General features: G+C 40.0%; 1 protein-coding gene across 1 annotated transcript in view; it reads right to left on the bottom strand.

Moving 5' to 3' along the window:
• REV3L (REV3 like, DNA directed polymerase zeta catalytic subunit) overlaps window positions 1-13,471 on the bottom strand; it is a 112,331-nt gene that overhangs the window by 26,665 nt on the left and 72,195 nt on the right. Inside the window, exons 19-23 of the mRNA XM_056856958.1 lie at window positions 9,683-9,798; window positions 8,219-8,337; window positions 5,307-5,425; window positions 1,234-1,375; window positions 668-912 (exon numbers count right to left, since the gene is read on the bottom strand). Coding sequence (XP_056712936.1) covers window positions 668-912; window positions 1,234-1,375; window positions 5,307-5,425; window positions 8,219-8,337; window positions 9,683-9,798 — 741 coding nt within the window. The remainder of the gene's footprint in view (window positions 1-667; window positions 913-1,233; window positions 1,376-5,306; window positions 5,426-8,218; window positions 8,338-9,682; window positions 9,799-13,471) is intronic.

Below are 13,471 nucleotides of genomic sequence, written 5' to 3' on the forward strand. Positions count from 1 at the left end.
CTGTACATTATTTAGGGAAACTGTGGCTGTTTTTTAAAGCATTTTTATTTTTACTTTCTCTGCATCACTCCCTCAGCTCATCTGCATTGTTTAACTCATTACAGAGATGATCCTGAAGCTACCTTGGGATTCTCACTCTCCTTTCCACTCCTCCCTGCCCCTTGAGTGCACCTGCAAAATTAAAACACTTATGTGGCAAACCACAGATGTTTTGTCCAAATCACAAACTATAATTTGTTCTCTGCCCTCCCAAACTTGAACATAAACTGTAGTTAGAATCCTAGTTTGGGAAACAGAATAAACCAGTTTGCAGTTCAGACAAGATGACGAACTATGACTTCTGTAGAACAATTTAGCTTCCTAGCCACAAATTAGGCGAGGGAAGAAAGGGTTAGTACCTGATAAGCTCAAGAACCCCCCAGGTTCATTCCCATAACAACAACCTGTTTGTCATAATATGCGAATCCTGCCAGCCTTTCTCATGCTCCAGATTCAATCTCAGAGATCTCATTGTGGGGCTCTCTAAGCTGTCTATCATTTCTCTTTCTGGCTTGCCTGTCTCACCTTTTTCTTCTTCATTTATCATTTCTTGTCAGTTCTATTCTGCTCTACATGGACAAATTATGGCATGCAGTTTAGTGCCAAAGTTTAAATTATTAATACTTACTTTCCCAAGTTTTCAACATGTCCCAAGCACGTAGAATAACAGTAATTGTATGCTATTACTATAGATGGATACAAAGACTGGAAGTCTAGTACAAGGACAGCATTACTGTAGAAACGAGACTCTGGCTCCATTATTAGAGGAATACATTGTGGGGCTCTCATTTGAGCACGCTGCTGGACACTAGGAGTCACAGCAATATAATTCATTGGTTTAGCAATGCGTAACATCATTGACTCCACACGGTACTACAAAAGAAAACAAGAATATGTAAGAATTACTGGTCAAAGCAAAACACTATCTGTGTTTTTCAGACATTGTGCTAAAACTACTATATATGTGATAATGTTATTTAATCAGTAGCTCAGCACTCCTCTAATATGAATGATGGGTTTGTAGCCAAGTGATGGTCTGTTATAGGACTGTTCCTTCAAATGCGGATCCTGACTACAGTCCAAAAGAAAGGGCACAATCTTATTGGTCAGACACTCTTTTAAATAGGTTAGAATCAAATTTACCAAACGTCCCCTTAGATACTTTGACTATTCAAAAAGTAAAGGAAAGTTTACCTGTGACCCCCTTGTTAACACATGCAAGAACTGAATGCCAAACAGCCTTGCCATTTCGCTTGTTCTGCCAATCAAGTCCAGATGATCTAACAGCTGGAGATTCCCACGAACACGGCTAATGTAATAATCAACCATTTTCCACCTTTAAATTTGAAGGGAGAAAAAACCTTCAGAGTCTGAAAACAAGAGAAAGCCTCAAGCAAAATAAACTTTTCATTCCCCCCCCCCCCACAAATGATTCTTTTTAAGGTTTGAATTGCAGTATAAAATGGATGCCAGTTCTTCCACTAGTATTTTTAGAAAGACTTCTCGCTTAAGTGGTTACAATTTTAGATCCTGCTATTTCAGAAACAAAGGTCTGTGAGGCCAACATGCATTTCCTGCCTGGATTCTAGTTCTACTCTTTCTTGAGGTGGCAGAATGGGAAAAACAATAGTCTCGAACAACTTTTGAAATAAGGAATATGCTGCCACAGCAAACAGGACTTTGGGCCAGCTGAAGACTATCTCAGTATTTCCATGGTGTCTGGAGACACAAATCTCATTTCAGGGGTTTTGAAGTAATGAACCATAAGGTCAAAGTTGTTTTTATTGAGTGACATCAAACAGGTGGCCTCTATCCCCTCAAACTGGATTGCACTGTATCATTAAAGTTCTCTTCTGGGTAGGTATTTGCTCCCCCAGCTTAAGAGGGTGACAAGGTGAATACGGTATATATACTGATTTTTCTGGTATCATGAATGGAGATAGAAGTATGTCTATGGTATGATCCTAATACTTTTAACTACAGGCCTCGAAGGGTGGAGACTCTTTTCCAAATTATCTTTATCAAAGGCCCCAGTCTAGATTCCTGTCTGGACACAGAATAGCCTTGTATACCACTGAGTATATAGTTACTGCAAATGTTGTATGAAATTAGCTTTTGGAAAGGATAAGGAAAAACCTGTTGATAAGGAAAAACCAAGTGAAGCAGTCTAATGATGGATAACTCTACAAAATTCTATGGTGCATTATCTGGAGATTTTATCAACTGTCTCCTTGGATGATGATGTTCACATTTGAAAGAATTGATTGTCACCCCTCTACTTGGATGTGCTGAGGAGAAATTGTTCCTAGATCATCGCATTTGTTCTGAGACTAATGGCATTGCTGAAGAAGTTGTGTCTTGGTTCATCTTGTCCACTTTATGCTAACAGAATCTTTGATATGGTTGGAAATTAGAAGGCTGATTGGTTGGGAATTAAATCTGTGAAGCCTCAGTATTTCAGATGTTATCTGGTAGGGATACAACTAGAATCTGGTATAGCCAAATGCAGAGACCTTTTATCTCTGCTTGGTCTATGAAGGACTTGTTATTTACTACATTTATATCCCACCTCTCCAGTTATCTGCTTATGACTGGGTCACTAAACAGTCTTTCTCCTTCATAAGGGAGACGAAAAGGGAATGAACCAGTGCTTCAGTATTTGATTCAGAATTGTCCCTAGCTGCAACCCTATGGCATAAAGTCTGCCAGACCCATGAGACTTGCAAGGTATGTCACTATTAATGAACCTACTTATGGGAAGTGCTAGCTTTCCCCCCATTGTATGTGATACGCATCTTTCCTCTATTCAGGTTAATAAGGCTCTGGCAAAATAAAAATGTGCCACTAAAACATTTAGGATAGGGCCTCAAAGTGCTCTCAGTTCTGTAATCTGTGGAGTCCTTTGGTTAGACCTCCCCTTCCAGGGGTGCTGCATGGTCACAGAACAGAGCTGCAGTGTATACCTTATATACAGGGCACATGCTTTGCGTATTCTGCGAGAGGGACAGCTCATGACTGGATAAGGTGACTTAATTCCTGAGAGTTAATCTTTCATCAAGCCAATTCCATCCATTCACTTCGTAATAACTGTTCAAAAGCAATACCCAAAGGTATAAGTCTAATTCCTGAGTTGCTAATGTATCCCTGAGGGGGAACAGCTGTGTAGGTATCCTTGGTCTGCTGAAGGGATTTTTTTTTTGCCATCAACTCACAGCTGACTTATGGCAACCCCAAAAGGTTTTCAAGGCAAGAGACTTTCAGAGGTGGTTTGCCATTGCCTGCTTCTGCATCACAACCCTGGTATTCCTTGGAGGTCTCCCATGCAAATACTAGCCAGGACCAACCCTTCTTAACTTCTGAGATCTGACACGATCAGGCTAATCTGGGGCGATCCAGGTCAAGGCACGATGGGAGGCGGGGATACCCAGGTCTTAAAGACCAACATTCTATCTATCTAGTTTTTCAAGGAGAAAAAGTCTGTCTTGCATTACCTTAGTGCAGTGCTGCTTGCCCAAGATCTTACACAACCCTTAGTACTTCTCTCCCTATATATTATAGAGCCTAGAAATTGGTTGCACAAGATCTTGTGCAAGCAGAAATGCAAGTGGGAATACTATTGTGCAAGTGGAAATGGAAGGAAAAGATCACAAGAAATTTCCCACTGGGTCCAACGCATAGTCTGCTTCCTAATGGCCTGAAAGTAACAGCAGTTTTATGGAGTAGCAAGAGACAGAATGTGGAAAAGATGTATCTAGTCCGTGAAAGCTTATACCACAACAGATCTATTAGTTTTGTGCCACCTTAGAGACTCCTACTTGTTTTTGGAGATCATTGTACATAAAAAATTATTTACATCTGGATTAGTAAGCTACACATATTTTAAATTTAAAAGCTGCGTGTCCTACTACACCATTTATAGGCTGGATGGAACCATGACTACTTTCTATTCAATGAGATTGTTTTATCAACCATTGTACTCTCACTCTTCATCCCTATTGCTAGTTTTTGCTTCCTTTACACCACCATCATGTATTCTGTTATGAATGGACGGAGTTTTCTGTTAACAAAAGGCAGTAGTGGCAGGGAAGTTCTGTTCCCCTGACAAAGTACCTTCCATGAACAGAAACTCAACTTTGAAACGAACCCATTACATTTAGCTTCCCTGACTACTGAAATGGAACTGCAATTGTTTTAATTAATGTTTGAGATAAGAAACAGAAAGAAGACTGTAAATTTTTGTTATATTTCAGAAGAGACAGCAGAAAGACTTAGTATATATGCTTCCCTTGTGGCATAGCTATTAGTACATTCAGCTCCCATATTATTTAAGTAATGCCTGAAGTGCAGAATCAAAAGCATGTCTCACATTTTCCACTTTTCTACTATGCTGAAATGGCACTTGATCCAAATAACTTACACGATGTGGAACGTGGCCATGCATTATTGGTAACTACCCTGCAAAGAAGATATCATTGTATCTAAGGCTCAACATGGCCCCATATGCACTGGGGACATGTAGAAAGAAGGGGAATATTTCTGCCAGCTTGGGAGACTCCCAGGTTTGCAGAAAAATATGAAAAATTAAAAAGGGGGTGGTTTAATCCCCTAAATACAGGAATGTTGTCTGTGCCTGTGTAGACAAGGTACCTCTGTTGGCTGCCATGTAAGATGGAGGGGGAGCTGCCACAGCCACATGGGCAAGACATGGATGACAGAACTGAAGGTGGGCAGGGGAAGGTGGGTAAACAGAAACTACTGTTGTCCCCCCCCATTCCTCCACACCACCCCTACACAGAGAACAGTAGGGACGGGAATGGGTGGTCAGGTCAGGCAGAAAAGCAGGGAAAGGGACAGTTGGGCAGGCAGAGTGGGAGGAGGAGGTGAGTAAACAGACTCCCCCATCTCCACGAGTTTCTCTTTTTTTAAAAAAAAAATTGTGAACATCTTTTAATTTTAGAAACCACGAGTTTCTCAAAGGTGCTGGGGGGGGAGCAGGAGCCTGGGGGCAGATGGGTGAACAAGTGAAGTGAGGGGGATAGGATCCTCTATGAATAAACAAATGAGTCCCTCCCTTGTTTATAATATGTTTCAACTGACTGACCTGAGAAAATGGATAAGAAGGCTGATTATGTATCTGGGACTTAGAGAAGACGTTTACTTACTTTAGGAACCACTTTTTGTTTTAAAATCTTGCTTATTAAATTGTCATTCCTGTTGATACATGCAGGCTAGATTTTGAAGCAGAAACATACTTGTAACATAATTACCTATAAATGTCTGACTTGTTGTCAAACCAATCAGACAGAACGCGAGAGGTAAACAGTGGAAAGCGCTGGTGAAGTACATGAAAGCCCACGTTTTCAAAGGTATAATTAGTTAAAGTCACCTAGAATAAGAGCAGACATGATTATGTGTGTAATAAGAGCTTTTCACAAGTATAAGAATCCCAATATCTTTTTAGTATTGAATAAGACAAAAAGAATAGTTGCATAAATAAACTTGTAGGTCTCAGCCCACATTACAGATGAGACACTTTACACCTGATGTTGTGGGGCTCTAATCTACTGTCATAAACTGGTTAAGTTTTTAATGGTACAATCCTATGCATAGTTACTCTAGTTTAAGCCCACTGAAATCAGACCGTCTTCGGTCTTGGTAGCTTACTTCAAGAGCCTCTTCTCCTACTCTGTGGAAAACCAGGGTCTTATACCTGTAGCACCTTCTATTTTGCTGAATTCCTGGCCAGATGTGTCTCCTAAGGACATTAAACCGCTCATTGATCGCCTACGCTCAGGCAAAGCCCCAGGTCCTGATCTAATTCCCTACGAACTTTTTAAAGTCAACAGCGAATGGTGGGCCAACATTCTTGCTCCTGTATTCACACAAATTAATGAATCAGGAGCTATTCCAAAATCTTGGAGACATACCATTATCGTCCCAATCTTTAAAAAAGGTCAGCGCTCTGACCCAAGCTGTTATCGTCCAATCAGCCTTTTGTCTTGCTTAGGCAAATTGTATTCCTCCTACTTATTAAAGAGGCTGTTGGACTGGGTTGAGAGTAATGACATCCTTGGCTGGGAACAGATTGGCTTAAGAAGGGGTTGGTCTGTCATGGACCACTGCTTAGTGCTCTACCATCTAGCCGAGAAATATTCCTCCCCCCGAAATGGCACCCTTTATGCGGGTTTTATAGATCTTAAGGGAGCTTTTGATACCATCCCGAGGGAGAGGCTATGGTTGAAACTATCACATTCTACTATGGATAGGAGGTTACTATGGCTTATTCAGCAATTTCATACTGACCTCACAGCTCAGGTTCACTGTGGCAACCAAGGAGAACTAACCGAGCCTTTTGAACTGGCCAAGGGAGTTAGACAAGGTTGCCTCCTTGCTCCTCTCTTGTTTAATCTATACCTGAATGATATGGCAATCAATTTCTCAGAGTTTTGCCACCCCCCAAAGCTTGCAAGCCATTCCACCCCGATTCTACTCTATGCTGACGATGCAGTTCTCCTGTCCCGCACAAGAATTGGTTTGAAAAGATTTTTGCAAACTTTTTCTGAGTACTGCTCTAGGGAAGGTCTTAAAATAAACCATCATAAATCTAAGATCATGATCTTCACTAAGAGGAGAAAAATGTCTCTTTTTCGCTGGGTATTAGATGGCTTTGAGGTTGACCAAGTCAACGAGTTTGTTTACCTTGGCATTCTGTTTTCCCATAACCTAAATTGGAATGCCCATCAAAAAGCAGTGTCCAACAAAATTAAACCTGGGGTTGGTGCTATTGTCAATTTTTTTCACACCAAAGGTGGCAAATATATTCCAGGGGCTATTCAGGTTTTTAATCTGAAAATTACCCCAATTATCCTCTTTGGTGTTGCCATCTGGATTACAGTCATCAATGAATCTATAGATCGTCCACTGCTTCAGTTCCTACGAAAACTCCTAAATGCCCCTCGATGTGTTGCTGGCGTTACTCTTCGTTCCGAGTTTGGCCAAATGTCACCTGAAGCTAGGGCGTGGTTGGCCGCCTTTAAACTACACCTTAAACTGTGCTTTAGCACTGAGGGGTTCCTAGCTTCTCTGAAGCATGACCCTTTCAAATCCTCATGGTAAAAAATCTTAGATGAGAAACTGGCGTTGCTGGGCTTCTCGCAGGATATGTTATCAGATCTTGGGAAAACTGAAGCTTTTGCCAAAATTAAAAAGCGCATTAAAGAGCTCGATTATAACTACACTACTTTTCGTGCTCGTCGCGTCTGTTCATCCCAGTTCTTCGGAATACCCCCTCCACGTGGTCTGCCTGCCTATACATATTACCTGACAACTCCTCGTCTCTGTAGAGCTTTTTGCTTGGCTAGATTGAATGCTAACCCTTCTATGGTAATGCAGGGCAGAATTCTGAATATACCATACTCAGACAGGATCTGCCCTTGCTCTTCTGGCTCTATTGACACATTAGCCCATGCCCTTTTGGAATGCCGCTTTTACGAGGAACTTCGATCGCACTATATTTCCCCCCTTTTAATATACAAATTCAATGCCTCTGTGACTGACATAATGCCTTTTTTACTAAGCGACAGGGACCCCAAGGCTACATTGTCAGTGGCAAGATTTGTTTCAGTCCTTATATCCCTCCAACACTAGATATATGCTGCTCAAGATCAATTGATCAAGGAGCTTCTAAGGGATAAAAGGAAGGAAAAGGAAATCAGCGGACTTAAGTTGAAGTAACTCTGCACTAGATTGCACTGTAAGGAATCACCATTACCACCAGTTATAACAGAAAGGTGTAAATAGTGTATTTATGCTAATGAAAACTGAAGTTATGGCAGCAGACTGCAAGTACTATTTTTGGTAAGGAAATAGAGATAAAAGTTGGTTGAGTGAAATATGTTATAGAACACAGAAATACATTTTAAAAAATGCAGGACTACAATTTTTCAAAACATCTAAAAAGATTTCACATTTCCTGTACTGACAGAACCTTATGAAATAGGAGAAAATTTGTAAATTACAAATAGATTTTTTTCTTTTATTACTGAAAATATTATAGGAAAGATCTAAGAGTTATTTCTAACAGTACAGTGCAAGTGAAAGCAGTATACTACAGGTTAAATTTAGCAATATTATGAATAAATTTCTTTACTATCTTCAATGTAATTTTGCCAGACTTTACCTCATTTCTCATAATTCTCCAGATATTTAAGATAACCCGTCCGACAATGTTTATTTCACTCATTGTATCAGACCCATATTCATCTTGCTCTGAAGCAAATCTATTCTCTTTTTTGTCATCTAAAACATTAAAAGGATATTTTAATAACTCAATCAACATTATTGCAAATCTGAAAATAAGATTAATCAAAAGAAAACAACCATGCCGGGATATGGCCTGAAGGTACGTAATGCAGCAACTGTGCTGAAGCTAAGCAAGCCTGGTCAGTGCCTCGATGGAACTTGCCTGGGAACATGTATACAGCATCTCCAAATTCCGTGGAAGAAAAGTAAGATATGCATGCCACATCTCAACTCTATAATACGAGATACCACCGTGAATTGCTTTTGTGTCATTGAGCCAGAGTATGCAGTGGTGTGCAGCAAGAGAGAGAGGAAGGAATGCAGATCTGACTCTCAAGCATTGGGGGGGGGGTGAAGAGGGGGAAACAGGTCTACCTTATCATAAACTGGTATGATTGATTTATGGTATTTCAAAAACAGGATATTTTCTTTCATTAATAAATAGGGGACAGAGCCCCCTATTTATACCAGGTTCAGAGAAATTATGTTCAGGCCCTGCTAACCCTATGCCATAGCCATGTTTGCAGACTCTTCCATTCTTGTCTACTCATACCAAAAAATCACTGCCTAACCTACCTGGGAACACACACACACACACACACACACAACTATAAAATCAGATGTGTTCATGTTACTTTATTTGAATTTTTATGTGCTTTGCTCATACAGCATTATTACATAAACGATCCAAAGTTTCAGGACACTTTTCATTTTACATTTTCTTCAAACAGTGATTATGAGTACTTCCCTGTCTCTTAATGTATTACTGATACATTTTTCAGAGGTGGTTACTATCAGGATTTTTTAAACTTCTAAGTTTCAGGACTTAGGTCTACATTGTTTTGGATCGGATTTTTTATGCTATTTATGATTTTATAGGGCTGTTTTAATTGTGTTTTAAATGTTTTATTCTATTTTAATAGATGTCAGAATATTATGTGAGCCGCTCTGAGCCCGGCCTTCAGCTGGGGAGGGTGGAGTGTAAATAAAATGAGGCAAGCAGCAGGTTATCATGGATTTATAAGAGCTATGTTCATTGCAACCAGTGCCCCATATACTATACTTCAGCACTTCATGGCTAGCTTCATCCCCTGTTGCTTTTCCTATCTACTCAAACAGAGGACAAACAGTTACTAACATAAAGAAACAAATGGTAAGGATCCCTGATCATTCTTTATCAAGATGATGAACAGAAGCAGTGTACATGGCTGTCTGAAAAGCATTCATTTTGAAAAAAGAGCTGAGGGGGGTAGGACTCAGAATATTATGCTTCCATATAACTTTACGTAAAGTCATAGTTTCTCACAATCATTAAGAGGGACAGAACATTAAACACACACACCTGGAACACGAGAGATCATCTGGAATAAATCAACACCTAGGGCAGCAGCCCTCTGTAAGAGGTATCCCCAAGAATGCATTTGGACTTCATAGCCTAATAAAATATCCGGATCACACCTAAAAACAGAAAAGATGTTTTGTTCATAGAATAAAGTGCTCTAATAATTTTTAGTGAATTTTAAGCCAGCACATAAATTTGAACTGCTGGTTTCAACCCCAGAAGTATAAATCACACAAACAGGTCTAGAAAATGCAATAGGTGCTTGGCAACCACATGGATCAGTGGTAGAGCATATGCAAAATATGCCAAGGGAAGTGGCCACAATGAGTTTAGCCATCCAGTAACATGTGTAACTTCATACATATCCCATGTGGAAAACTATATACAAGCTTGAGTGTGACATTCATATATATGTGTATAACACAGATATCTATGTATCTGTGTCCAACTCCCATAGTAGCTCACTTTATTGGCACAAATGCTTGCAAATTTTGGAAAGAAAAGCATTTGACTATAAATGGGTAGCCACAGGTGGCAATGGCAAGTCACCAAAGGGTCATAGAATCATAGAGTTGGAAGGGACCACCAGGGTCATCTGGTCCCACCCCCTGCACAATGCAGGAAATTCACAACTATCTCTCCCACACACCCCCAGTGACCCCTACTCCATGCCCAGAAGATGCCCTCCCTCTCAGCTTCTGCCTAAGGTCACAGAATCAGCATTGCTGATAGATGGCCATCTAGCCTCTGCTTAAAAACCTCCAGGGAAGGAGCGCATACCACCTCCCAAGGAAGCCTGTTCCACTGAGAAAGTGCTGTGTTAGAAAATTCTTTCTAATGTCTAGACGGAAATTCTTTTGATTTAATTTCAACCCGTTGGTTCTGGGGCAACAGAAAACAACTCGGCACCATCCTCTATATGACAGCCCTTCAAGAACTTGAAGATGGTTATCATATCCCCTCTCAATCTTATCCTCTTCAGGTTAAACATACCCAGCTCCTTTAACTGTTCCTCATAGGACTTGGTCTCCAGATCCCTCACCATCTTTGTTGCCCTCCTCTGGACACATTCCAGCTTGTCTACATCCTTCTTAAATTGCGGTGCCCAAAACTGAACACAATACTCTAGATGAGGTCTAACCAGAGCAGAGCAAAGCGATACCATCACTTCGCGTGATCTGGACACTATACTTCATGGTGAAAAGGCTTGGAGAAGACCAGTCTTTCTCCAGTCCTTTCAGAGACAAAGAAGGAATGTCCCTCACTGCTGACAGTATACTAGGGATAGAGGGTAAGGACGGGGATCAGAAGATGCATGCACCCTGCATTACAAAAATAAGGAATGCTTCAGAAAGAGAAAAAATGATTCACAAAAAAACTTTGTGGCTATATTCATTTATTTAATAATGGATTCAATTGACAAATTTATATATATATAGATATGTGTGTGTATTCATAATGGATTCGACACACACACACACACATATATAGTCTATTAAATCCATTATGAAATAAATGAATCTTACTACAGTTTTTTTCTGAATCACTAATATATATTAACTAACAGAAGATTTCTCTCCTTGGCCAATATTCTCTCCTTGCCAATATTTCTCTTAAATATTCTTGGAAACTCACTGGTATGCAGATCACTGTTTCTAGATGAAGAAAAAGTTTTGTACAGATGGGACAGATTTAAGGTGTCCCCTATAAAACTTGTTAACTCTCACATATACAGTTACTCTAAGAATTTTTATTTCCTTACCTTCCACAGATATTGTGAAAATGTTCATTACCAGACCCACAAATACGCAAATATCATTTAAAACATGCATTCAACAATTTGCTGTGTCTTCAACCAAGCAGGCAATCCAGGATACAAATATGTATATATCATTTTAAAAGATATAATGTGCATTCAACATTCTACCGTTTTCAACCAAGCAGAAAATCCAAAGTCATTGTTATTCACACTTTACAGATAGACCACTGAGGGGATAAGAACACGCATATATTTAGTAATCCTTTGTCTGGCTCACAGGCAATACTGACTCAAACCCAACCACCTGGGTAATGTACAGGTTTGTCACCTGGGCTCATTTATACCAAAAAGATTGTCTACATTATTTTATTTAGAAAACTTCTGCGCCATCTCTTCAGAGAATCTGCTTGAGGCAGCATTCAGAATACTAGAGGTCTTGATCTCATCAAGATTGGCAGCCCCATGACTTTGATGAGTTTTTTAAGTGGAAGGCATCATTTGAACGGAAAAGTACACATTCATGCAAGTCCCCACTTCCAGTTTGATGTGGATACAACCCAGACACAGGTTTATCACTTCAGTGAGAATAAGTTGTAAATCATACATATGAGTAGGGGAAGAATATATATAATTTCATCACGCGACAGGATGTAGTGTTCCTGCTGTGCATTCTGCAAGGTAAATATAACGTATATCAACTTTTAGCTTGCTTAAACTTCATGCTTGTTCTTTCAATAGATGGAATCCGATGAAACATTTTAAAATAGTAGCATGAAAGTGGTAAGAACTGAACAGAAAATATATCCAGACCTAAGTTAGGACCTACAAACATATTTTAGATTTGCATATAGTAAAAAGCCCGGTGAAACCACCACCACCCAACCCTGCAAAGCTTTCATGAGAGAAGCAGGAGAAAGATTAGCTCTGGAGAGGAAGGGGGAAGTGCTTCCCAGTCTAGCCCCTGACAATTCTTTCAAGTCCCTCCCTCTAAATCACATCTCATTGTGATAGATTGTGCACACAGAGCAGAGCAGGCCTTCTAAGGCTTCAGTTCCAGGAACAGCCTTAAGTCACTTCACAAGGAGTCTCTACCATAGCAGGATGAGCTGAAGCTCTGTGAATTGCAGCAGCAACAATTCTTTCATAATCCTTTATGCCTCACTGATGCTAATAGGGCACAAAGGATTGCTAGAGTCATGTACTCTAACATCCAGGTGCCAAATGAGAAATCACCCCCCCCCCCCAAGATATAGCAGGCACCTTTGGGGCAATCTCCCATTTCTGGTGGGAACAGACAGACCAAACATCTCTGGTTTATGGTCAGCTCTTTACCAGGCCATGGCCTCAGCAAATGATCTACCATGCTGATCCTTAACAAAAGCCATTTGCTTGAATATTCTGCTTTTCTTATCTACTTTGTGGTTAGAAGGAGGAAACTCTTGTTACTTGGTACACTGATTTCTCTCCATGACAGGTATGATATTTTTTTGAAAGTATTTCTACAAAGATACCACTCACTCTTTTCAGCAATCAAATGTGTCTGTCTGTCCTTTCTCTCACCAAACCTTTTGACCAATGGGCTGGAAAATCCTTTTAGCCTAACTTCACACATTGCCAACAATTTAACAGTTGTAATGACAACTCAACAGCATGTGTGAAAACAAGATCTAGTAAAAAAAGTAAACAATCCAATCAGAGGTGGTGTTGACCCAAATGATAATAAACAGATGAAGTAAGATGAATAGTTAACTTGTACAGAGTAACAGTGACTTGTTATACTGAGTGAACTATTTCTGGGTCCTACACAGCCTGATAGTATCAAAATTTCATACACATTTCAGCTCAGCACATTCACTCAACTGAACTGCTTAACACAATATTTAATAACCCTTCCCTTCCTTTTCTTTCGTTTTATATGTGTATGCATTTGTGTTTTAGCGGAAGGCACTGTAACATTGACGCTTTGGCTGCAACAGAGCTAACACAATTATCGCCTCTGTAACTACCCATGTATTTAATTCTCAATGTGG

The sequence above is a fragment of the Euleptes europaea genome, chromosome 10, assembly GCF_029931775.1.
Source record: "Euleptes europaea isolate rEulEur1 chromosome 10, rEulEur1.hap1, whole genome shotgun sequence".
Lineage (NCBI taxonomy): Eukaryota > Metazoa > Chordata > Lepidosauria > Squamata > Sphaerodactylidae > Euleptes > Euleptes europaea.